Source organism: Erinaceus europaeus, unplaced genomic scaffold, assembly GCF_950295315.1.
Source record: "Erinaceus europaeus unplaced genomic scaffold, mEriEur2.1 scaffold_867, whole genome shotgun sequence".
Taxonomy (NCBI): domain Eukaryota; kingdom Metazoa; phylum Chordata; class Mammalia; order Eulipotyphla; family Erinaceidae; genus Erinaceus; species Erinaceus europaeus.
Window position 1 is genome coordinate 1,075 of NW_026647768.1, and position 26,355 is coordinate 27,429.

Here is a 26,355-nt window from a genome sequence, read left to right on the forward strand (position 1 = left end):
CACGTTAGAATGTGCAAGGACTTGGATTCAAGCCCCCAGTCCCTACCTGCAGGGAAAAGGCTTCACAAGTGGTGAAGGAGTGCTGCAGGTATGTGTCTGTCTGTCTGTCTGTCTCTCTCACCCCTCTGTATTTCCCCTCTCCTCTCAATTTCTGGTTCTACTCAATAAAATAAGATTTAAAAAAAAAGAGAGAAAAATAAATTAAAAAAATAAAAAGAGAAACCAGAAAAAGAAAGAAAGAAAGAAAGAAAGAAAGAAAGAGAGAGAGGGAGGGAGAGAAAGAAAACAATTGTTTCACTTACTTAAATTCCATTTGGGGACAAATATTTCAAAAATTCATACTGAATTAATATTGAACTAAATTACAAATACTATGCAATGCTTTACAATAGTAGAGATTTCAAAGAAGAAAGAAAACATAAGTGAAGTCATATCTACATGATAAGTTTTGATCAAACATGAGATGGTGCTTACCTGTTTTTTCCCTATACGACTACTCATGATTTTTTCTACTACTGGACCTTCTGCATCAACAGATTCCTAAAAAATATAGTGGAATAAGTCAACATTAGTGGAAAACATTTAACTCTAAACTATTTAAGCAAGGGATCAATTCATTTTGCATTTATGCCACATTCTTTAAGATCAAACACTTTATAATGTGGGGTACAAAGTCACTATAGTGAGAAATCCAACCAAAAATTAAGAAATCTCAATCTTCAGAAAAATAATAAAAAAGGAGGTCTGTGTTTATTACTTCATGATTATGTGGTTTAATTATGCGGACTAGCACGATCTCTAAAGCCAAAGAACATTCAGAAACTCCAGCTGCCAAGAGAAAATAATCTCTGCATGAAATCAGTCAAAAACATAACTTTTCCTCATTTACACCCATGGGGTAAATATACTCATCATTCTGTTATTGTAGGCAGCTTTTTATCTACGGAGGTCATATAAAGCATTGGATAGCATAGCACACTAACACAGCACAAATTACCAAATAAAACATCAAACAGTACTTAATATGCAATATTCTTTTCAATGGTTTGCTAGTTTGTTAACTAAAGTACAGTAACGGTAAGAAAACAGCATTCTTAAAAAAAAAATTCTTACAACAATCAATCCTACGTTAGTTACTACCCATATTTTATACAAACTATTTTATCCATCATTTACATTGCACAGAGAATAAAGTATGCCCTGCTGCGTACTACAAGGCAGTAATTTCATAAAGGGGTTCTTGCGGTGTCTAACAGCAGGAGACAAGCTTGAGTGGTTTATTAAAGTCCCAGAAGCTACAGCACAGAATTCTCAGAGGGGAACTCAGCTGCCTTGCATCCTAGCACTGACTCTTCTTCAATATAGACCATTAATTCTCCAAAACTGCATCAAATTACACATTCCAGGCTTATATAAGAAATAAATTTCAGTGAGCAGGGCTTTCCAAAAGATACAGCGAAACAACTAAGCTCCTCTAGCCTGTTAGCTGACACCCGAGGACCATCCTCCCACTCAGAGTCCAGCCTTTGACTGGACTTTTCCGATTTTTGACAGAGAATGTTGCGCCCCCCCCCCCCCCCCCCCCCCGCTTTAGGGCTACCGCTGGGCTTAATGCCTGCACCACGAACCCACTGCTCCTGAAGGCCGTCTTTCCTATTTTGTTGCCCTTGTTCTTATTGTTGCCATTGCTGCTGCTGCTGTTGAACAGGACAGTGAGAAACTGAGAGGTAAAGAGAAGACAGAGAGGGGGAGAGAAAGAGAGACACCGGCAGACCTGCTTCACCACCTGTGAAGTAACAACCCCCCCCACCCTGGGCGCAGGTAGGGAGCCGGGGGCTCGTCCTTGCGCTTTGTGCCATGTGCCCTTAACCCGTCACGGTACCGCCCGTCCCCGTCCCGTTGTTTTTGAATGTGTGGGTGCTCCGCACAAGCCTGGCTACTGACCTGCTGCTCTGACTGTGAGGTGTTTGAGGGGGAGTCCCTCCCAGCAGCATCTGCATCATCTGCCTCCTCATCAGAAATCTTGAACTCAAGGTCTTCAGTGTATCGCTTTCTCTTCACCTGCCTGCTGGATCGTCTCTTCTAAAACAGAAAACCCACTGAGTGAATTTCAGAAAGCAACCATTGTTGTTTTTCTTATAATTTCTTGGATACAGCAGACTGGGTAGGGTGCATGCCTTACAAAATGCACATTCCAAGTTAAAACCCTGACCCTGCAAGGGAAGCGTCATGGTGTCAGAGGAAGCTCTAGTGCCATAATGCTTCTCTCTCTCTCTCCCTCTCCCTCTCCGTCTTCCTACGTGAGTAGAAAAGTTGGCCCCGTAGTAGTAAAACCATGCATATGTGAAACCCATCTCCCCTCTCACAAAAGAAAAATAACAGACATTGCTCATTATTCAGTCAGTGTGTCACTCAAAAGTGAGGTATGTTGGGTGATAGATGTCAATATATTTACTAAACTATTCTCTTTATCTTAAATGCTTAAATTTTTCCCATTATAGAAAGTTAAATAAATAAAAGTACTAGAAAATAAACTGCAAATTCCCAGCATCTGTATAATTATTGACGGGGAACCCATCATTTTTCAGAGGCTCGTTTAAACAGAAGATAAACATAATAATCTTGGTCTGAAAACTTCTGAGGAGATAAAGGGATGACAGGATCTAAAATGATTGTGGAAAATAATTACTTTTTTTATATAAAACTTAGTTCTTTATCACTCTTATTAATATAAGACTGATAACACAGAGTGCATCAGTAAGACCACTGACAAAGTAAGTCCCCTCGCACACCAGTGGTCAAAACATTAGAACCCAATGCACCTTTGTAGAACAAAGCAGTCGCATTAATCAAAATTGAAAGCATGCCCGCCCTCTGACACAGCAATGGCACACTTCCAGTAAACCAAAGAATATATTTTGGGAGCGCCTGCAAGAGAAACTACTAAGTAAAAAGAAAAGCAAGTCAGAGAATGATAAGGAGCTTGCAATTCTACCTTCAATAACAGCAAAAGTTGTGTACGTTTAAAAACTCATCAAGAGAAGGCATAGAGCATTGCTTAATTCTCTATTCTGACAACTACTCTCTAAGATATATGGATGTGTGAATCCACCCTAACTCAGAAGAAAGTCACTGTATCTCTTGTCTAGTTCTCTATGATACCAAGGGCTGCTGTCTAAAATAGTGAACATGAGTATGTTTTTCAATGGTTGGGGGGGGGGGGATGAAAAGACATACAAACTATTAATAGCTATTAATTCTTTTTTAATATTTATTTATTCCCTTTTGTTGCCCTTGTTTCAATGTTATTGTTATTGATGTCGTTGTTAGGACAGAGAGAAATCGAGAGAGGAGGGGAAGACAGAGAGGGGGAGAGAAAGATAAGACACCTGCAGACCTGCTTCACCGCTTGTGAAGCGACTCCCCTGCAGGTTGGGGAGCCGGAGGCTTTGCGCCACGTGCACTTAACCTGCTACACTACCGCCCGACTCCCTCGAACCGGGATCCTTACACTGGTCCTTGTGCTTTGTGCTACCTGCGCTTAACCCGTTGCACTACTGCCCAACTCCCAATAGCTTATTAATTCTATGCATGAAGTGAATGGAACAGGAATTTTATGCTTTCTATTCAAAATAATTTGCTAATTTTTTTTTCTAAAATAAAAACCTAGTTTTGTCTGCTACTTAAAATGAAGGGGAATAACCTTTTTCATACTTTCACACATTCAATATCATATTGAATATATACTTAAGGTAACTATAAAATAACATCTGAAATTTTTAAATTACTGATAACGTAAGTAACACAACCCCTACTTAAGTACATAAAACACATAGAGAAAATACTGGGTGGGGGTAGATAGCATAATGGTTATGCAGAGACTCTCATGCCTGAGGCTCTAAAGTCCCAGGTTTAATCCCTTGCACCGCCATAAACCAGGGCTGATCAGTGCTGTGATAAAAAAAAGAAAAACTACTGAGAAAGCAACACTGATTTTTATTTTAATAATTACAAAATAGAACTCTTCAAAGTGCCTCATGAGTTTTAAAACTGGTAATGAAAGGAGACAGTAAGGTAGGGAGAAGCAAGTTATTCCAACATGTGGGCGAGAAGCAATTGACATCTACAGAGCTCAAGTAAGGAATCACAAGCCCAAACACCTTTACTCAAAAAGTGGGATTGGTCAGTTTGTATTTTAATAAGTTTTCATTATTTCTCTCGAAAAAGCATACCTGAGACAGCTTCCAATATAAATATGATACAATATGACCATCATTTTTTAAGACACTGTGAGCTCTTAATCCTATCCAATCCTACCTACTACAGAGGGATTTGAACATTTCTAACATGAAGTATCTGGCACAACATATCACCAGACTTCCTGAAGGCTTCTAGAAAGTGTGGCAACATAGGTCAGAGGTTTTTCCTCTGACACTTCTCCAAGTCAGCCCTGCCCAGAGCAATTAATTCTAGGTGACACAGAAACTATTTGCAATCCTTTTCCACACTACCGAGAACAGTTTGACCTTGTGAGCACTAGAGATAAGTGTCTGCATTTGAATTAGCCTAGACTATTGATATATAACCTTGAACAAGTCATTATGTGAACCTCAGTTTCCTGATATGTTGAATGGGTTTAGTGACAGTAACCACCTCATAAGGACACTGTGAAGATCTCATAAAGGAATTCATTTCAAGTATTTAGAATAGTGCTTGTTATATATAGCAATGCCAAATGCACAAGCCTTTATTAATTAGTTCAACCCTTAAAAGAATTCAAAGGAATGAAGCCTAAAAATCCAAAGTAATGAGATTCCCAAGTACTAGCTACTCTGTTCAGTTTCCTTTCTCTCTTCCCTAGGACAGATCCACTTTACAAAAATCCCACTCTGAAATTAAATAAATGCCCCAGTGTAATAAAACAGGGGGCTTTTTTTCCTCATCCAAATGTGTATGCTGTGGATATAACTTTGATATGGCTATGTTCCTCCTCATAGTAACTCTGTGGTATAAATTTGTGCAATCGTGATAGCATTACTAGTGGATAAAAGGTCAATTCATGAGAATAAAAAAAAAAATACAATTGGAACTCAGTTTTCTGAAAATTTTAAGTATTTCATGCTGTCCCTAACTTCCAAATAATTGATCTTACGTTCACTTAACTGAGTACTTTACAGTTTCTCAGCACGAAGTAAAACTTAAAAAAAAAAAAAAAAAATTACAAAATATAAGTCTTTAAAAACTGCCTGATAAGGAGTCGGGTGGTAGCACAGTGGGTTAAGCACACACAGGGTGAAGCTCAAGGACCGGAGCAAGAATCCTGGTTCGAGGCCCCGGCTCCCCACCTGCGGGGGGGGGGGGGGGGGGAGACGCTTCACAGGTGGTGAATCAGGTCTGCAGGTGTCTCTCTCCCCCCCTCTGTCTTCCCCATCTCTCTCCATTTCTCTCCATCCTATCCAACAACAACGATAATAACTACAACAATAAAACAAGGGCAAAAAAGGGGAATAAATATATTTTTTTAAAGTGCCTGATAGATGAGGGAAATAGCTCAGTCTACTACAGTATCAGCTTGTACACTTGAAGCCTCAGAAGTCCCAGGTTCAATCCTAGTAACATCTTAAGCAAGAGCTGAGTAGTGTTCTGGTGTTCTTGTTCTCCATCCACCCACCAACCTACCTACCTACCTATCTACCTCCCTATTTCCCCACCACCACCACCACAGTTAGTATATCTTACTTAAAACTAATAAATAAACTGCCTGATTTTAAAGCTGGGAGTCAAAGGAGACAGTAAGGCAGGGAGAAGCAAGTTACCCCAATTCTCTGTTTACATCCTATTAGGTGACCATTATTTGAAATATTTTCCAAACAAAGTAAAATGTAAGAACTGCATGCAAACAACTATAAAACGAGAAATGTGAGTTGACACAAAAATGGTAGCTCAGTTTATTTCGCTTGAACTCTTTTCTAAAAGTTGCTTACAGCTAAACCAAGTATACTAAAGAGGAGATTTAAATATATTTTCACAACCTCACTGAAGAAGTACTTTGTGATACAACTCTACGTACATAAAAATTACAGCATTTACTAAAAGTTAAACAATCCAATCACAAATTGTAAAACTGACTCCTCCATGCCTGTGCTACAGGAAGACACACAACAGTCAACATCACTTCCTGTCAGACACCAATGAAGACCTACGTTCTACGTCAGATCTACTTGTGTGCTTGCTATTGAACCTAGTACAGTTAAGCACTAGCCAGTTTGAAAGGGTGCACTGAAGGTCATTTGAATTGATTAACATTTTTCTGTAACTGAAATGTAGTAAAATAACAACAAAAAAAAACCTACACTAGCACTTCATAAAAATCCATTTAGACTTTTAAGAAATCAATAGCAGAATCTGAGAGAATGACCAACTTTCCTTGACCTGTATAGAGGAAAAAAAAAATCTTACCAGCCTAAATATTATGGTCATAAAGGTCCCAATTTTAGCAAACACAATTCAGGAAAAACCATTCCTGGTCTTAAAAATGAAATTCAAAATTAAAATGCTTTAGCTGAAAACTCCCTAAGCAGTTTTTAAAATGTTACCTACTGGGTAGAGTACATACATCCCATAGGCTCATACCTTGACCTCAATCCCCAGATAGAACAGTGCCTGGGTGCCTGCCTCCCTGCCTCTGCCTCTGCCTCTGCCTCTCCCGCCCTCTCCCCTCCCCCCCCCCCTCTCTCTCTCTCTCTCTCACACACACACACACACACACACACACACACACTTTAAAAACTGGGTTGGTGGGGGTCTGGGCAAGGATCCTTGTTCAAGCCTCCACCTCCCCACCTGCAAGCAGTGAAGCAGGTCTGTAGGTGTCTATCTTTCTCTCCTCCCTCTCTCGATTTCTCTCTGTCCAATTTACCAACAAAAGCTATAAAAACAACAACCACAACAAGAGCAACAAAATGGGAAAAATTGACTCCAGGAGCAGTGGATTTGTAGTGTTGGCAGCGAGCCCCAGTGATAACCCTGGAGGCAAAAAAAAAAAAAAAAAACGGGTCAGGTAGGTGACTCAGCAGTACTGATCATGCAACAAGGCCTGGGCCTTATATTCTAGAACCATCTAAAAAGTAAAGTAATACGGCAAATATTTGTGTACCTTCCCAATGGTTTTTCATTATCATGTAAAATAGAAGAAAATGGCACAATTATCCCAAGATGAATGGATCACTATGTCAGCTGCAAAACTCAACCAAACCAAAAACATATCCACTCATATTCTTTCTCTGTCTTCCTCCCTTTTAGGGCCCTCAAATTATAAGGCATTCTATAAAATTAAACATCAGGGAATTCTAAAACATACACTAAGATTTCTTAGGATAGAACTAAAAGAGCTGGAAAGATAGCCAAATGATTATGCAAAAAGGCCTTCAAGTCTAAGGCATAAAAAAAAAAAGGTCAGAGGTTCGATCCCCAGCACCACTAGAAGGCACAGTAGTCAGTGCTCTATAAAAAATTAAACAGCAGTGACAACAATAAGATACCACAGGCTTGCTAATGCTTTCTATGTAACTTCTTTCTTTTTTATTTACTTATTCCCTTTCGCTGCCCTTGTTGTTTTATTGTTGTAGTTATTATTATTGTTGTTGTCGTTGTTGGATAGGACAGAGAAATGGAGAGAGGAGGGGAAGACAGAGAGGGGGAGAGAAAGACAGACACCTGCAGACCTGCTTCACCGCCTGTGAAGCGACTCCCCTGCAGGTGGGGAGCCAGGGATCAAACCGGGATCCTTATGCCGGTCCTTGTGCTTTGCGCCACCTGCGCTTAACCCGCTGCGCTACAGCCCGACTCCTCTATGTAACTTCTAAGTGAACTGATAAAAGAATGCACTGAAAGTACTCAGTGTACGACTGAAAAAGTAAAAACAGTCAAGCAAGCCTCTGGGGGCCTGGCTTCCTATTCTAGCAGGATTCCTCGTAAATGCCCCTGATACTAGATGTCATTCACAGGAGTCACATCACCAGCCATCCCAGTGGACCATACTGGCATCATTTCTTGGCTCTTCAGAAGGAAATAATGTTCAAGGGTCATAAATAGGGCTCTTTATTCTGCAATACAATATGCACAAGAACCTAAATTCCTAGTGTTTATGTCAGGCCTTTGCCACTGACTGCTATTCTTCAAAACTCTGAAAAATCTAACACCGCAAATTTTTTTAAAATTTTTTATTTATTTATTGATCTTTATTTTCCCTTTTGTTGCCCTTGTTGTTTTGTTGTTGTTTTTACTGATAACGTCATTGTTGGGTAGGACAGAGAGAAATGGAGAGAGGAGGGGAAGACAGAGGGGGAGAGAAAGACAGACACCTGCAGACCTGCTTCACCACCTGTGAAGCGACTCCCCTGCAGGTGGGGGGCCGGGGCAGGAACCGGGATCCTTCCGCTGGTCCTTGCACTTCGCACGTAGCGTGCGCTTATCCCACTGCGCTATCACCCACCCCCCTAATGCTGAAAATTTTTGCAGGATTGTTATCCAAATAGTGCTGATGTGTTCGCAGATTCTTTGGTATTACACAGATATAACTTCATTCTGACCAAGAGAGAGCAAAAAACCTTAAAATTAGAGACTGTTTACAGTGACCTCATTTGTTCTCATTCTGCAAAATTAATAAATAAATAAAATAAATAAATAAATAAATAAATAAATAAAAACAGATGAACATCATACTTCATAGAAGATTAGAATTGTGAAGTTTTAAATCAATAGCAACACTTTAACATATATGTTAACATCAGAGGGTACATTCAGAGAAATAAATGAACAGGAGAGTCTCGGCTTTCATTTACCACAAAGTCAAGGCTGGCAAAACCAGCAAGTCAGGAGTTTAATTTCACACTGGCCCTTAGTTCTCTTCATTATAGATATAATGTTCCAGACAACAATCAAACCATCTTTAACAGCAGCTCTAAAACAGAGACAGAGGCCTGGTGCACTTGGTATGTGGCTAGAGTTACTCATCAAAATCTCCAGATGGCTCGGGGACAGAATAATGGTATTACCTGAACACCTGGGTCCTCGTCTTCTTCAGGAGGAGGAGATGGCGGGGGTGTTTTGTCTAGGTCTGAATTTTCAGAACCTTCTGTTTTTCCCTTGTTGACCTTTTTCTTCAAAGCACTTGCTTCTGAATCAGATTTCTTATTACTAGAATTCAAAGTAGATCACTTAGTGTTCATTTTTTCTTAACGAGATTGTCCACATATCCCATGCCTTTTATCTCTTCTGTTAACATTCCCAAAGTACCAATAACAAGGGATAAATGAGTGTGTGCTGGTCGTTTATTGTTACATGGTAACTCCACATTAAGTTTTTGTGTCAAACCCCTTTGGCAATGACTTCTAGCAAATAACCAAATTAAAAAGAAACTGCATGCAAAAACTAATACCAGATTTTAGTACACTTGTTCATCTAGACAAGATAAAAGCTCTGCCAATAAATCAAAACAGAATAAAAATCAGTTGAAGAAGTTTTGCTATTAAGAATTTAAGGCACATTTTTAGAAATTACTATGGGATAAGGGAAAATATTGGCTGAAACATTAAAAAAATCATTTATGGGGGGGGAGAAGATGTCAGAGCACTACTCAGCTCTGGCTTATGTTGGGGCTGGGGCTTTAACCTGTGACATCAGAGCCCCAGGCCTGAGTCTTTTGCATAACCACTATACTATGTCCCCAACCCCAGGTGGAAACTTTAAAGGACTGAAGTCTATGTAGTAGCAGATGTAGGTTCTGGAGTGGGGCTGGGGGCAAATTAAGGATCCAGTGGCCTATGATGGAGGAGGGTGGGTTATACCTAACAACTGCAATTCATCTACACTTCCTCAATAAAGTGATCAAGTAGAAGTAAAAGCCAAGGGAAAAAATAGGCTTTCAGAAATTAAAAATACTATTAAGGAAAACTAAAATATGCTCATTTATTTCTGATGACTCTTGCAGAGAGTTCTGCATACCCCTGCTCAAGTCCTCACTTTCCCAGTACTAGTGAGCATCATCCTTTACGTCAGTTATATTCTTATTTAGAACCTACAAGCATATAAAACACACAATCAACTGCAGTTTCTTGTTCCAATTTTACTTAATGTTGTATAATTAATTAAAAATCATCTTTGGTGGTAGGCATTTTTGAGGTGATCACAATGACCTTTTTCTCAAAAGTTAGGATTCCAAAGTACAAAACTATGACTGAATGGCCCCAGTAATTAAACTACATGCTTCACAATATGTTTCTATCCAACATTAATAGGATCTGAATATTATGCAAGCCAAAATACGGATGAACTCTAAGGAAAAAAGTGGTTGTCTTAAATTTTAAGTGTTTTACCAGATGCCATTTAGAATCGTTGACATTCTTTCAGAATGTATAATTATTCCACTTTAATTTCTAAGCCACCCCATGATTTTCAAATACCAACTATTACTTACTACTTAAATTAATCCAAAGCCTCAACAGTGACTACTGCTACAACCTCCAGAGAACCCAAAATTTAAATAATTTCTGAAAACAAGATACATTTTAAAAACCTTTAAAATGTTTATGTTGAAGTTTGTAAATTCCCAGAAAAGTATGCTGACAGTCTGCACTAAGCAGCTTTTTTTCCCCCCTCAAACTCAGCTGCTAACAAGAAGAAAAGAAAGAAGCCAAGACAGTGCTAAGCTTTTTAGGCTGTATATTTTTAGATATTTGCTCATATAAACATCCACAGCATACATAAAATGCATCTTGTAATGAATTATCTTAAACTTGCTATTTTTAAATATTCTGAATTTGCTTTTATATTGTTAACATTTTAGCATGGTAAACAACCACATAAAGAAATAAGTAGCAATTCAAAATTAATGAAGTTAGACTTAAAAAGCTCTTTTTTAAGGCAGTATCCTACAAACTTCACATTCCCAAAGGATCCAGGAAACATAATATTTTAAATTAAAAAAAAAAAAAAAAACAACCATTCCTACAACAGTTCCTCATCCAACTGTCCTAGTGTTTACGCTACACATGGACAGAAGTCTCCCCTACTATGAGGCTCCATTTCCAGCATTTATTTCCGCTCTAACTGCCACAAATTATACAATACTACAGCTGAACGCTGGGCCCCTTTCCTTTCATCTGCACGCCAAGAGCAATCAGATTACCCTGGTAACCAGCGGTCACATGACCAGCACCTGCTCTTTTGGCTGGATGCCACTGACTAAAGCCATCTGCTTCCCTCAATCAGCTTTCAAACATTCTCAACACCTGCGCTGCAGTGTTTTGTGGTTTCTTTTATCAAATCAGTGCAAAACTGCTTCCAAAACTTTACATATTTCTCAAATTTGTTTAAATCAGAGGTAGGCCTGTCACAGAGTTGAACCACTGCCAGGTAAAGGCAGCCGGCAGCAAGCGTTTTTCATGGTGACCTCTCTGCACAGTGCCAAACACACCATTTGATCTAGTGGGGTGACTGTGGGCTGTGTGAACTGTCCCAGCCTATCGGAGTGAAAGGCTACGGTCTTGAAGCATACCAAAGCCCAGGTCTGATAAAATACCAATCTGATGAAGGAGAAAAGTGCTAATGATTTTTCCATCTGCCCTTCCCAAGCATATGGGAACTATATGAACTAGATGGCTAAAAGTCAACAGTGTCCCCCAAGTACTTGGACAAAAACTCTGCAGTCAAGGATAGTGCCCGGCCCGGATCTGATTACTGAAAAAGATTGCTATTAATGCTGTACAGAGCGCTAAGCATTTCCTTGATAGCATCTTCTCACGACATCCATAAACAATTAATCAAAAACACACTAAGAATTTAAAAGAAAAAACCTGCGAAATCTTCCATCAAGGACAGGATAAAATTAAGTAAATCAAAGTGACCTTGCTATCATTTTGCAATAAGCTAATTTGAACTTTCAACAATGAATGTTGCAGTGATACTCCTTTGCTCACCCCCCCCCCCCACCACAACAAAAAAAGCCAACACCAGAATTTTTCTTTTAATGAATGAAGGCAACAGAATTGGTGTTTAGAGGATTGGTTTAAGTTAGACAGACCTTAGCTCAAGGTCCAACTCTCTCCTTTACCTCTGTGGCTCTTATACAAGTCATTTATTCGCCCTGAGCCTCAGGTTTCTTAACAAGAAAAAGAACTAAGTAATTACATCTTCCTTGGTGATTCATGATGAGTTTTAAATAAAATATTGGATGAAAATGTTGGCAGGGAGGGTTCAAGCCCTCAAACCCACCTGCAGAAGTTTCACAAGTGGTGAAGCTGTGTGCTGTGTCTTTCTCTCTCCCTATCTCCTGCCACTCTCAATCTCTCTCTGTCCTATCAAATAAAAATAAATGAGAGGGAGAGGGAGGGAGAGGAGGAGGGAGATATCTGGTAGTGTCTGGCACAAATGAGTCACACGCAGGTGGCGAGCAAACAGCTGGAAACATTTTGGGAAGCGTGGGAACATACTTTGGCTATGGCTTAGACCTATTCCGGCAAAAAAACAGGTAACAGGGCCCTGCTTCACCTAAGCACCATGAATGGAGGAAAAAGCCCTTGTCAACATTCTTCAACATGAGTTTACATAACAAGCCACCTCAGAAGGCGATCATATTCATGCCCACAGCCGCTGCTTGCTATTAATAGCCCTGCCATTTGCCACCTCAACCTTCACGATTATTTTATCATCTTCACAATCTACAGGCAGGATTACCCACTGTCAGACTTCTGGAGAATGGACATGTGTTCTACACACATTGCCATCATTTAAATCTGTAGAGTTAGTCCAGGAGATATGAAAAAGATTTGCATGCCTCAGATGTCCCAGGTTCAATACTCTGCACATAGGCCAGAGCTGAGCAATGTCTTGGTTTAAAAAACAAAAATAAAATAATAATAATAATAATAAATTCTGTTCTTCCTAAATCTCTAAGACTCAAGAGTAGACTTTTATAATGTCAAAGACAAAAGACACAGTATACAAAAACTGCTCCTCCAAATTATAATTTGAAAGACCCGAATGCACAAAGCAGCTCTTCTAGTTGAGGAGCAAAAATTAACAGGGACAGCCTAAAACCCGACATTTGGATACTGGGGGCAAGGCCACTAGGCTGAAAGGCACAGAGAGAGAACCTCAACGCACCTCCAGTGACTGCACTGACAGTTACACACAGGCTTTGCCGGTGCCGACTTCCAAACAGAAGCCTCTGAGCGACGAGGCCTGGGAGGGAAAGGCCTTAAATGACTGCAACCCTGAAGAAAGCATGTCCGCCCTGGCTTTTCTCTGAACTCGTTTTGTCTCCGACACTCCTTAGCTCAGCAACACGGCATTTCTACCAAAACATTACTGCCAAACCCATCCCATGGGTGACCAGCCAAAATACGAATTTGGATCAAGCTTCAAGTCCCAATCCATACAAATTAATGTCCGGGGTTCTTGGTGTTGTTATATGAGACACCCTTTATAAGTGTTAAAGTATATGTGTCCTATTTTTATGAAAGAAAAAAAAGAGTTAGACCCAGAGAACCACTCAGCTCTGACACATGCAGTTGGCACTGAAACCTGAAGCATCATGCAATCAAGTCCTATATTCGACCACTCCGCATTCTCCCCGGCTCCTCTGTAATTTTTGCAAATGGCAATATTAAGTCTCATATGTTGACCCTCTATGCTGCATAAGGGCGCACTAAAGATTATAGCTATCTCCTTCTGGTCTCCAACCCTCCCAATTCTTGCCCTGTCTACTTACTCTTCTATAAAACTGGACTTGGACATCATTCATTCACAGGAGCACTTCTGGCTTCTACCATTTAGATTAGTAAGACTCCCTCCAACTACATGCTACACAATAGACCTTCCTACAAGGATATTTAAAAGTCAGTGACATCATCTCTGTGGATAAATCAAAGCCAAAGCTGTTGCTCGTGCACGTGTGTGTGTGTGTGTGTATGTGTGTGGTGTGTGTGTGTGTGTGTGTGTGTGTGTGTGTGTGTGTGTGTGTGGTGTGTGTGCGTAAACACATCTGTCTTTTTCCCATTTAATCTATTAACTCCAGAGGGGTGAGTGGGGTGTCACAGCAGGAAGCAGTTCACCAGGTGGAGCCCACAGTATTCCAGATACAGGGACCCAGGTCAGAGCCCCCCGGCCATCACAAAGAAGCAAAGAGGAAGCTTCACTGTGTTGTCTCTCTCTGTCTCCCTGTCTGTCTCTGTCTCTCTAGCTCTCAACCTCCATTTGGGGAAAAAGAAAAAAGAAAGTCCACCAGGAGAAGTGAAATTGTATAAGCATAAAGTCCCAGCAATGCTGGGGGGGGGGGGGGGATGAGAGTGAAAATAGAGAAGAGGAACTGTGTGTTTTTAACCTTTGTATTCCAAATACCTAGTTAGGTCAGTTTCTCATTTAAGAAAACGCCACACAGATTCTACTTCTATGATGAGACACCTCTCAGTGGCAGTGAAGCAGTGCTGAAGACATACTGAAACAGAGGGAAACTTTCCAGAGCCAGAGCCGCCTACCCAGATACTTGCCCTCCATACGCTCTTTCATTTCCTGATCTTTATCTCTCTATCAGTATCACTGATGCTGCGGGGATGCAGAGCTACTTGCTCCTGAAGCTACACATACCCTCACCATCTTGGAAAGAACACATTTTTCCAGGAAGCTGCTGGTAGTCTAGGACAACTGTCATTCTACTTACATTCCACATATCATAGTGAGAATAGGGTGTCACTGGTGGACAGTCAGAAGTATACAAGAGCCACAGTTAACTGAGACTTAGGTCACCTCTGCAAGGCCATACTCAAAAGTTCTGTAATGGTCCCCTAAGTGATCAAAACATACCCCATCTTGAATAACAACACTGAAGAACATGCATTAGAACACAAACTCTGTGTTTAGTGAGGGGTATCTGTCATGTGGTGAGAACTTCGAGGGAATCTAGCCTTACAGAAGATCACAATGCTTATAGAACTCCGGGGGTGGGGGGGGGGGGGGCGCTAGGTGGGACACACATCTCATCACACTGGGAGAAATTAATATTCAGGCTTGTTTTGGGTTTGTAGTCAGAGGCCTGAGCCACACCAAGCTTTAAAAAGAACAGCAAGTTATTGAAACATGAACTGTGTGTGCTCAAAAGGCTTTTTAATAAATAACTGAATCTAAAGGCGAAAAAACTCGCTAGATGTTCTGTCACAATTGATGTATGAAATATTATGATTCTCAAAGACTTGAGACTGCTATAGTAAAATGCATTCTAAACTACTAGGGTCAAGGGCTCAAGTTGGTTAAAAAAAAAAAAAAAAAGAGCATCTAACCTTTCAGGTCAAGAGTGTTATTTTTCCTCTAGCCTCGAATTTTAAAGAATGAAAAAGAAAATTAAAGAGAAACCCAAAAGACAAGACACTAAAATTTTAACAGTTCGGGGGTCAGGCAGTAGCACAGCGGGTTAAGCACACATTGCACAAAGCATAAAGACCAACATAAGGATCCCAGTTCAAGCCCCTGCTTGAACTTCCCACCTGCGGGAGTGAGGGTGGGGTCGCTTCCCAGGCAGTGAAGCAGGTCTGCAGGTGTCTGTCTTTCTCTCCTCTTTTCTGTCTTCCCCTCCTCTCTCCATTTCTCTCTGTCCTATCCAACAACAATGACAACAATAACAACAATAATAATAACCACAACAATGATAAAACAAGGGCAACAAAAGGAAAATGGTAGCCTCCAGGAGCAGTGGATTTGTGGGGCAGGCACCAAGTCTCAGCAATAACCCTGGAGGCAAAAAATAAAATAAAATAAAGTAAAATAAAATAAAATAAAATAAATGTTAAAGGTTCATTGAAGGCAACGTAAGACATGACAAATTATAAAGTAGGATTAACCCAACAGAACAGAATTAAAATCTGATGCCATTCTGACTTCCTGGGGCAGATGACCTCACCAGTTGGTCCTAGAACCCCACCTCCCCAGAGCCCTATACCACTAGGGAAAAAAGATACAAACAGGTTGGGGATATGGACCGAGCTGCCAATGTCAATGTTCAGCAGAGAAGCAATTATAGAAGACAGACCTTCGGCCTTCTGCTCCCCACCCCTCCCCCCCCAATTTTGGATCCATACTTCCAGAGGGATAAAGAATAGGGAATCTTCCAATGGAGGGCATGGGATATGGAACTCAACAATCTTGTTCATCATTTTTAAATCAGTAATAGTAAACAAAAAAATCTACCAAGAGAAAAAAAAAATCTACCAAGAGAAAAAAAAAAATTCTAAAATCCCAAGATAAAACTGTATTTAGCAGCTAGAGTAGAATACAGTACAATGTACTGGGGCATTTAATGACAGAATAAACTAACGAGGAGAGAAAGGAAACAAACTGCATGACAGAAAGTAAACCTGAAAGGTCAGTATGTCCACAGAGTCAATCAGAGATTCCCTAGGTGAAGGTTCCAGGAATGTCCAGTAGACTGTCCATGTTTGAGATTCTCTCTGAGGTAACACTGGGCAGACAGCATCTAGTTGAGGTAGGGATATGGGACCAGCACCTTCAGCCTTCAAGGTACCTGAGCCACCCTGCCTGACTGCAAACACACTTCAGTCTAAGCAAGGCCACTGTTGCCATGCTCACTCTCAAGCTCCATCCATAAATTCCTCATCCTACTCTTCTAGTTGAAAAAGACACACAGACACACACAGGGTGACAACTGGGAAGATAAGAGATTGAGGGAAAGGAAGAGGGACTCTATTCTACTTCTGAATGATAAGTACTGCTGAAGATTTGAAGATGCAAAATGTGAATATCCTCTTTATAAAGTTCCCTCAAGTCACTGAAGGAAAAAGTTAAGACCAATAGCTTAATCTAAACTGCTAGCCTAAAATAGCCTCTATAACATCAAGTACTCCTAAGTATATAAACTCTGTTAAACTTTTAAGAAATGAAGATACAGAAACCTAGTTGGCTTTTATACAAAATGTTAGCTCAAAATCAACACACAGTTTGCCTTTACATCTTAGTACCGGGCTTTCCAAGGAGGATAAGACAGAAGGCCCAGACCTCACCTTGAGAAACAGCAGTGCTAGGGCTGGAGCCAGACGCAGTGTGGTTTTCATTCCATGTTTAGTCCTGGACTACACTGCACATGTGTCGCCTCTTTGTGGAGATCTATTTCCTTAGAATCTCATATCTGACTTTTCTGTGTCCTTTATGCCTCAAAACTACCTCCTATCAATTTTTTTGTTACTTGGAGTCAACTTGTGCCATCCAGTAACACTGGCCTGAGAACAGTTACAGCACTGGACAATTTTTCAAAAGAGTACTTTTTACAAAAATGGAAGTATTTTTTAAAGTGAAAGAAAAAGCATTATACAAAGTGCTCCTCAAAGAAAAATAAGCCAAATTCATATTTACATTGAATACATTTTAGGGAAAAAAAAACAACTCATCTTGTAGTCAAGAGTTATCACGGAGACTCTAAATGTTATGACATTTTATGGCTTAAATTAAGACTCATCGAAAGTAATATGTAAAATAATTCTAGCTATAGCTAGCTAGAACACTGTCCGACCAGAGTCTAACATCACCACTAAGGAAACTGATGAAACCATCATTATACATCGATGTAAAAAAGTGTGCCTTTTGCTGTGTCAAATGGTAGAGAAGATACCTGGCTGCTGTCGTCAGATTTTGAGTCACAACTCTTGAAAGTGTCCCTCTGACCCAGGGAGGGAATGAAGCAAGGGCCATTTTGGCAGTTAATATCCTTAGGTTCTTGATTATCACCTCTGGTTTTCCAAGATGGCTGACACACAAGTGGGACTATATTCCCACTCACATAAAAATCAGGTGCTATATACAGGCAGGTGGAGAATTAGACAAAGGTAAACCAAGAAGAAAATGTCACCATGGGAGTCGGGCAGTAGCGCAGCGGGTTAAGCGCATGCGGCACGAAGTGCAAGGACCCGCATAAGGATCCCAGTTCGAGCCCCCGGCTCCCCACCTGCAGGAGGTCTGCAGGTGTCTATCTTTCTCTCTTCCTCTCTTTCTTCCCCTCCTCTCTCCATTTCTCTCTCTCCTACCCAACAACAATGACGACAATATCTACAACAATAAAACAACAAGAGCAACAAAAAGGGAATAAATAGATATTTAAAAAAAGAAAATGTCACCAGGGAATCTAACAGGAGAAGCTAAACTCCCATTAAATACTAATATCCCTAGATGTATAGACACACACAGGGAATACTTCTACAGAAGACAGAGTGGCTCATACAGTTAGCACCTTTGTCAATATTCTAATAAAAACTCACGGGTGGTGCTTTTCTAATAATAATAATAGTAATAATAATAAAACGCTGTACTTTTTTAATTTACATTCCTTCTTTAACATTTCAAAACTAAATCATATAGTCTTCCATGGAAAGGCAGCTAAAAGTAAAGCTGTCATTTCAAAAGACAGATGGTCCTTAAAAAAAAAAAAAAAAAAAAAAAAAAAAAAAAAAAGGACTTATTTATTGAAAAGAGCAGGGAAAGAGAGAACAAACCGGAGCATCACGTGCAATGCCAGGGATTGAACTGGGAACTTCATGCTTGGAAGTCCGACATTTTATCCACTGTGTCACCTTCCACGCCACAGGAGAGATATTCGTATGGCAGCTTTGCACACATCCAGTGATTCAAATGGCCTTCTTCCAGACGCAAGTCAACTTATAAAAATATTTCTAAATATCAAGCAACAAATTTTGCATTTGTACCTAGACTCCTATTTTCCAAAAGCATTTTCAAGATGAACGTGATGTGTGACAGCTATGCAAGGCACGAAGAAATAAGCCTGAGGCCCCAGTGATGCCAAATTCAACATACTGCGTCACTGCTTCACCAACTGCTGCCCACACAATCCTATCTAATACGGCGACATATATTCCTCTCTAAAATTCCCCTTAAGAAAGTTCAAAAAAATGTCCCCAGAAACACCCCACTCCATGAATTCTCACCGCTGCCCCCGTTCTCTTACCTCTCAAATACTATTTCATGGGTGCAGTAGTATCATCCTCCTCAACAGAAGCAAAATGCCAGCAAGCCACTGTTCTGAAGCTCGCCGGACAGGAAGAAAACAAATTTTCAATGGGCACAATGTGGCCCATTCTCCTGTCCAGCACAGAGATGAGTTAGCAGCACTTACTTATAAGGGTCAATGTTAGTCTTCTCCCCTAATGATCTTAACTGAAATCACATATTCTCAAAAATATCAGCATCTATACCGAAAAAACAGATGACAGAGCCAGCAAAAACAGCTCACCTAGATAATGCAACGGCTTTACCTGTACATAACCCAGGTTCGAGCCCTGCCCTACCACTTGAAAGGAAGCTTCAGTGTTGTGGTATCTTTACCTCTCTCTTTCTGGGCCTGCCTCTCTCTAGCTGCAAAAGTCAGTGCAGAGTAGTGAAGTCCCAGTAGCAGGGATAAAGCTGACCAATACTTGCTAAGGCAAGTAAGAGACAGTTGTTCAAGAGGCGGCTATCCTAGTGGAAAGAAAAACAGGAGGTTAAGAAGCTACGGTGTGATAAGATGCCAGAGTGTTTGAGATGGAAATGTACATGTGTGACCAGAAAAAAATTCTGTAAATTAACATCTCAACAAAGTGAGGCTGGAACATATGCATCCCAGTATTCATAGCTGCATTATTCACAACAGACAAAATATGGAAGCAACCTAAATAACCGTCGACAGGTAACTGGGTGAAGAAGTTATGGGATACAGACTCAATGCAACGCTGCATAGCGATTAAAAAGACAGTAACTGTGGGGCCAAGTCACAGTCTGTGGCCAAGTTCCCTTCTTTATGTACACTGAAGGAATCTTTATACAGCTAAATGGACCACTAAGTCCTTCACGAGCCATTCAAAACAAGTACTTCCTCTAAATTCTCTCACTTCACATGACCCAGGCACACAGCAGAAACGGTGAAAAGAAGAAAGCAAATCCTCCTATTTCAGCTCCAGAATCCTTCCATATGCAAAACGACATCCCTTCTGGCCCTCAAATGTTTTGGCTTTTATTTTCAATATTAACTGCCAATAACTGAAAGCTAGGAGGACACCTGCTGAGAGCACAAGGGAAATGGAGAAGACATATTTAACATAAAAAGAAGAACAAGTGAATATATTCCTAATAGGAAAAGGATGTGGTCCCTTTTTTGCATTCTATCATTGTAAACATGTTTATGTGTTTTCCCGACATGATTAACGCCTCTTTCTGTCTCACTACCATATTGTCTTGACAGTGTCCGGTAAGATTTTTAGGCTCTCCTGAATATGGGAAACAAACGAAAATCATATTTCGATTTCCAAAAGGGTCAGTATGCTGGGAACGGTCACGGCTGCAAATCTCCTCCACTTTAGGGAATGAAGCACAATGAAGACAGCAACCAAGGACACAAGGAAAATCAGCCCTACTGACAGCATCTACGTTCTCATATCCTTTATAACTGAAGATTGTGTGAATGAGGAAGAGCAAGCTCTCTCCCCGCCAAAGGCGCAATACAGAGCAAGCCACCACCAGCAGGGTCACTCCCGTGAGTCACTACTGCTCAGACGACAGGGTATTTGTACAGCCTCGCCACCTATATGGGTATACAGAGTTGAGCTGGAAAGTCGTGAGTGGTTCTGCACTGAAATTTTCCATTTCGTTTCTGCTTATTCCCTCGATTTCAGCCCTCTGCAGGAAAATTATTTTCTGTATAAACAAATTCATCAAGTTAACTTATTCAAGGATGGAAATAACTGGTATCACGTAACATTTTGCAAAACAAAATTGCCGCTGCTGTATTCCAGTGCTTAAAAGCAAAGTGCTATGGCAATTCAACTCTGGTACGAACATAACCCAAACCCCCTATTACCTTCCTCACAGCGTATTCAATTTACATAATTATTCTGCTACGCTATTCAGAATTTACATGGAGTTGTATGCACTCTACTTACTCTTGCTTCAGAGACGCTATTTCCTTTCCAAACTCAGCAGAACAACAAGGCCACCACGTAACATATTCCACTCATCTGACCAACAGAAACACTAGATAGGGGCTGGGCAGTGGTCTACCTGGTTGAGCACACACACTGCCATGCCAAGGGACCCTGGCCAAACCCCCAGTCACCACCAGTTCAGGGAGTAAGCTTCGTAGGCAGTGAAGCAGGTCTGCAACTCTCTCTCTCTCTCTCTCTCTCTTTCTCCTTCCCTCCCTCTCCCCTCTCAATTTCTCTCTGTCCTATCAAATAAAAGGAAAGGAAAAAATAGCCACCTGGAGTGGTAGATTTGTTATGCATGCACTGAGTCCCAGCAATAACCCTGATGGGGAGAAAGAAAAGAGAGGAGAGAGAGGGAGCCGGGCGGTAGCGCAGCAGGTTAAGCGCACATGGCAGAAAGCACAAGGACCAGCGGAAGGATTCCGGTTCCAGCCCCCAGCTCCCCACCTGCAGGGGGGTCGCTTCACAAGTGGTGAAGCAGGTCTGCAGGTGTCTCTCTTTCTCTTCCCCTCTCTGTCTTCCCCTCCTCTCTCCATTACTCTCTGTCCTATCCAACAACAACAACAACTACAACAAGAAAACAGCAAGGGCAACAAAAGGGAATAAATAAGTATTTTTTAAAAAGAGAGAGAGAGAGGAGAGAGTGAGTGAAAGAAAGATACTCACTACATATGACTCAACAAAACAAAGGGCTGGCTTGCTACATCAAATCTCTATTTAATTACCCTGTTCTTGGTCAGCATCCCAGGCTGACCACTGATGACAGGAGAGACTCAGGAATAACCCTGCCACTGCCACATTTCATCATAGTCAGCAAGCAGTCCTACCAACAAGTCAAGGCATCAGGGTCAACAGAGATGCCACAAACATTGTCTGTGGCCCTTCTGAGTCTCTGGGTCCAGGTACACCAGCTCCTTTGCCCCTTGGATCACTGTCATACTCTAAAGACTTCTGTGCAATTATTTTCACACCATTTGGGACAAACATAACTAGCACCAAGATGTATAGAATGAGAATATTAGTTAAAACCTACAGAGGGGAGTAAAAAAAGTACTGGCCTGGGGCCAGGTGGTGGCACAGCTGGTTGAGTGCACATTACAGTACACATGGACCCGGGTTTGAGCCCCTGGTCCCCACCTGAAGGGGGAAAGCTTTGCGAGTGGTGAAGCAATGCTGCAGGTGTCTCTGGTGTTCATTCTCTCTCTCTCTCTCTCTCTCTCTCTCTCTATCCATCCATTTTCCCCTCCGTTTTTCCCTTCCTGTCTCCCCCTCTCCCTCCCTCCCTCCCTCCATCCATCCATCCATCCATCCATCCATCCATCGCCCCTCCCTATCTCCCCCTACCCTCTTGATTTCTGGCTGACTTTATCCAATAAATAATGATAACTTAATTTGTTTAATGTACTAGTCTTTCCTTATAGTAGAATAAGATAATAGTTTGGTTGAGGGTGAAATGTAAGGATACATTATCTTGGGGAGGAAATACAGAAATGTACCCTCATGACAACTAAAATCCTGTAAATCAACATTTCCTCAATAAAGAGATAGTGGAATTGGAAAAATAAAGAAAGAAATAATACTGGACTTTCTTCTCAGGAGAAAACCATCTTTCTCCTACTAGAAGTCTGTGACTCCGGTGCAATCAATACTCAGTTTCAATAATGCCAAACCACACAGGTGAGTCAACCTTCAGGATGGGAAGGTGGAGACCCAGACTGAAAGTTTGGATTCTGGTGGGTAAAGACAGGGTCCAAATCTGCACCAAGAAAGGAAACTGCACCCAGGAATGCTTGGATGGAATGTTCCAAGTTTTTAATAGTGTTTGATTGTTAAGGAAATTTTAACAAGTCACACTGTTAAACAAGCATTTTTAGTACCTGCCCCAATGTATTTTACAAGAGGGTAGGGAATGTGTTAATAGATGGTTTAATTTTTCGTTATCTTTATTTATTTATTTATTTATGTATTAAGAGACAACCAGAAATCAAGAGAGAGAGAAGGGAGAGACAGAGAGGGATAGAAACAGAGAAACGCCTGCAGCCTTGATTCACCACTTGCATCAATATATGTTTTGAAGGATAGGGTCAATCTGATAGAAACTCTCAGGTGGCACTATAGAAAGCTCTAGATTCTCGAGCAAGAGGCCCTGAGCTTGAGGCCCAGCATCACATATGCTCCAGCAATACTGTTTTTCTTCCTTCCTCCTCCTCACTCAGTTTCTCAAATAAATAAATGAATAATACGTGCGTATACACACAGGTAGAGAGAGAGGGTAGGGGAGAGCACAGTCAGAATGCAAGAGACTTTCCCTTCATGCCTGAGACAACGTAAGCCCCGTGTTCAACCTAACACTAGCGTAAGACAGAGATGAGCAGTGTGCTTGTGTGAGATAGACAGACAGGCGAGCAGACGATTTATGACAATGTCTTTGATAAAGTGTTTTTTATTTCTTTTTCAATTTCCACCTTTAGGTAAAAGATTCAAAGAAGTGAGAAACTAGAGACGAGGGCTGGGGAGACAGCAGAACGGTTATGCAAAGGGCTTTCACAACTAAGACTCTGAGTTCCCAGGTTCAATAATATCCAGTGCCACTGTAAGCCAAAGCTGAGCAGTGCTCAGGTCAGTCTCTCTCAATATCTCTCCCTCCCTCCCTCTCCCTCTCCTTCCCTCTCTCTTTTGACTAATATATCTTTATGCTAAAATTAGTTTGGGCGATGATGAGCTCTAAAAAGCTTCTTTGAAAAATACACTCTTACATTTTAAAGATAGAGTACATTCCTGATTAGACTTTGATTTCATTCCCCTTGAGAGAAATAAGCACATGCTTCCTCCTACCAAAAACACAATGCTCAGATTTAGGCAATTAAATATTTAAAAAAAAAAAAAAACACTGTCAACTCAAATTCTAATCATGCCCTCATTGCTCCCATTCCTAATACTTAGCATAATTACAAAGAGAAGGGACTTGATGTTTCTGAAGGATGAGACACCAAAAACAGGGTTCATAAGGGGGGGAAAAAAATAATGGTTCTCAATTAAGAGAACACATACTGAGATGTCAAAGCACATTCCTAAGTCAATGTAAATATTACCTGTACGACTTGAATATAATTCAGTAATTTAGACAACTTAAAAAGTACAAAGGCCCCACCTGCAGAGGGGTCACTTCACAAGTGGTGAAGCAGGCCTGCATATATCTATCTCTCTCTCTCTCTCCTCTTCTGTCTTCCCATCCTCTCTCGATTTCTCTGTCCTGTCCAACAACAATGGCAGCAACAACAATAAGCCTCAAGGGCAACAAAAGGGAAAAAATAGCCTCCAGGAGCAGTAGATTCGTAGTGCAGGCACCGAGCCCCAGCAATAACTATGGAGGCCAAAAAAAGGGAGGGGGGCAAAAATGCTTAAATGACTATAATTTAGACATTCTAAATATGACAGAATGATCTATCTGGGGTTGCTCATATACTTTTAGCAGAAATCTGAAAATCCAAGTGTATTCTTTTGTTTTGCATAAGCATTGCTTAGTCACAGAAATCAATCCTATCTTTGTGCATCTATGAGGCACACACAGAAAAGTCAACAAGCAGAAGGGTCACGGGCCAGTGTGTGCAAGTGTTTCTGATGTGTGCAGCGCTAGCAGCAGTGAACATGCCTGTGGCAGTAGGAAGTGCACTGTGTTTCCTCACGGAGTTTGCAAACAGGTTCAGATTATCCAAGTCTGACCATACTTCCACCTGGAATCTATATTTTCTAACATGCGCCACATTCTAAAAAACAGATTCAGATGTTTGGAACTGGTTCAGAACAGTTGTAAGAAATGTTCAGGACAAATGTAAAAAATTAGTCTTCAATGTCTTCTCCTCTCAGCTTTTCTTACTGAGTAAATATGCCTTCTGGGGGGTGAGTGAGTTGGTGGGGGAAGTCCAGAAGGGAAGCAGAGTGAAGGAGATGATTTCTTAAAATGTAAAATTCATGCTATTCGTGAATGCATGTCTAATGGGTCACTGCTATTTGATTTCTCCCACGTTGCCCACTAGGACTTGAAACTCGCCCCCTTGAAAAGCTGATTCCGCCAAGTGGACAGCGTTAACTCTCCTTTTTTCAACTTCTGGGGAACAAGTTGAAAAGCTTCTTAGTGAAACACAGTGAGCAGTTTCTACAGCCCTTCTTTCCTACTTGCACGTTATCATTGAGAATGAGATTACCAGTCTCGGTTTACAGGTAATCGTGCTGATAACTTGGGTTTATGGAACAACGCTTCCCCCGCCCCCAAAAATACAACACACTGATTTTTAAAAATACGTGTTTTTGGGGGGGGGGGGTCTGGTAAAGGCTTCAATCTCTACCGTTAAATTTCAGAATGCACACAAAAACTTTTAAGTTAGTCATCAGAGTCTACCATCAAACGTCAGAATGCACACAAGAACTTTTAGTTATCAGAGGAGGGAGATCCAAAAGAAATCTAACACGTCCCCCAGATGTCCCTTTCGTGTCACAGCCTCTGAGTGTCAGCTGCCCGTTTCTGTCCCTCCCGTACTCAGCAGCAGCAGTGACTGCCCGCAGCCTACCTGGTTTTTTTGCTGGATTTGGGTTTTGGCGTGGTGGTTTTTGATTTCTTTTCCTTTGGCTCTTTGGGAATCTTAGGGGCTTTGGGGGTCTTGGGTTCCTTGGGCTCTTTTTTTTCCTTGGGCTCCTTCGGTCCCTTCGGGTCTTTGTTTGCCTTCGGCCTTTTCTTTTTCTTTTTGTCTTCTTGGGAACCATCAAGTGAGTTCCTATTCAGTTCTTGGTTACTGACCCCAGCAGAGAAGTCGTCTTTGCCAAAACTTTTACTGGGATCTTCTGGAACAATGTGGTTGTTTTTCTTTTTCTTCTTTTTCTGCTGCGGTGGTTGTTCTATTGATGGCAGATAGTCATCACTTTTCACTAGCTGAGCATCCGGTCCACTAACCTGAGTCATTTCCGGCACTGCTTTCTCTAGAAAGGGCTCCGATGGAGAATGCTAAGAGATATAAATAGGAATTTAAATTAGTTTGTCATCCTTCACAGTAAATAAAGGCACTGAAACTTACTCTAAATGTAAGGTGTTAAATATTTTACCAACTAGACATCTGTAAAATCTGTTCTTTTCTCTCATCAAGAAATACGCTGTTCTGAAAATAAGAAAACTTTAAATAATTAGTGTAGGGGGGGGCACAACTCAGTGATGCAGTAAAAAATTAAGTTCAGGAGGAAAGAAATGTCTTCACTGGGGGCCTATGTCCCACAACAGCACACAGATACTGCACAGGACTTGCAAATTAGAGGACTGAGCTTCAATCCCTGACAC

At 41.0% G+C, this 26,355-nt stretch overlaps 1 protein-coding gene across 1 annotated transcript; it reads right to left on the reverse strand.

Annotated features, from left to right (window-relative positions):
* Positions 1-342: 342 nt before the first annotated feature.
* On the reverse strand, positions 343-26,088 carry LOC132536461 (chromodomain-helicase-DNA-binding protein 7-like). Its single transcript, XM_060184368.1, has 4 exons — positions 25,598-26,088; positions 9,057-9,198; positions 1,945-2,082; positions 343-540 (listed from the first exon to the last, which is right to left on the reverse strand). The coding sequence occupies exons 1-4, from the start codon at positions 25,984-25,986 to the stop codon at positions 358-360; spliced, it is 852 nt and encodes a 283-aa protein (XP_060040351.1). The 5' UTR covers positions 25,987-26,088; the 3' UTR covers positions 343-357.
* Between the last annotated feature and the right edge of the window lie 267 nt (positions 26,089-26,355).

Excerpts from the sequence above, each read along its gene's own strand:
- LOC132536461 (XM_060184368.1), bottom strand. The coding sequence starts at position 25,986 with ATGACTCAGGTTAGTGGACCGGATGCTCAGCTAGTGAAAAGTGATGAC. Across the intron at positions 2,083-9,056 it reads ACGAGGACCCAGGTGTTCAG|AAGAGACGATCCAGCAGGCA; the intron begins GTAATACCATTA and ends TTTCTGTTTTAG. Across the intron at positions 541-1,944 it reads CCTCACAGTCAGAGCAGCAG|GAATCTGTTGATGCAGAAGG; the intron begins GTCAGTAGCCAG and ends TATATTTTTTAG.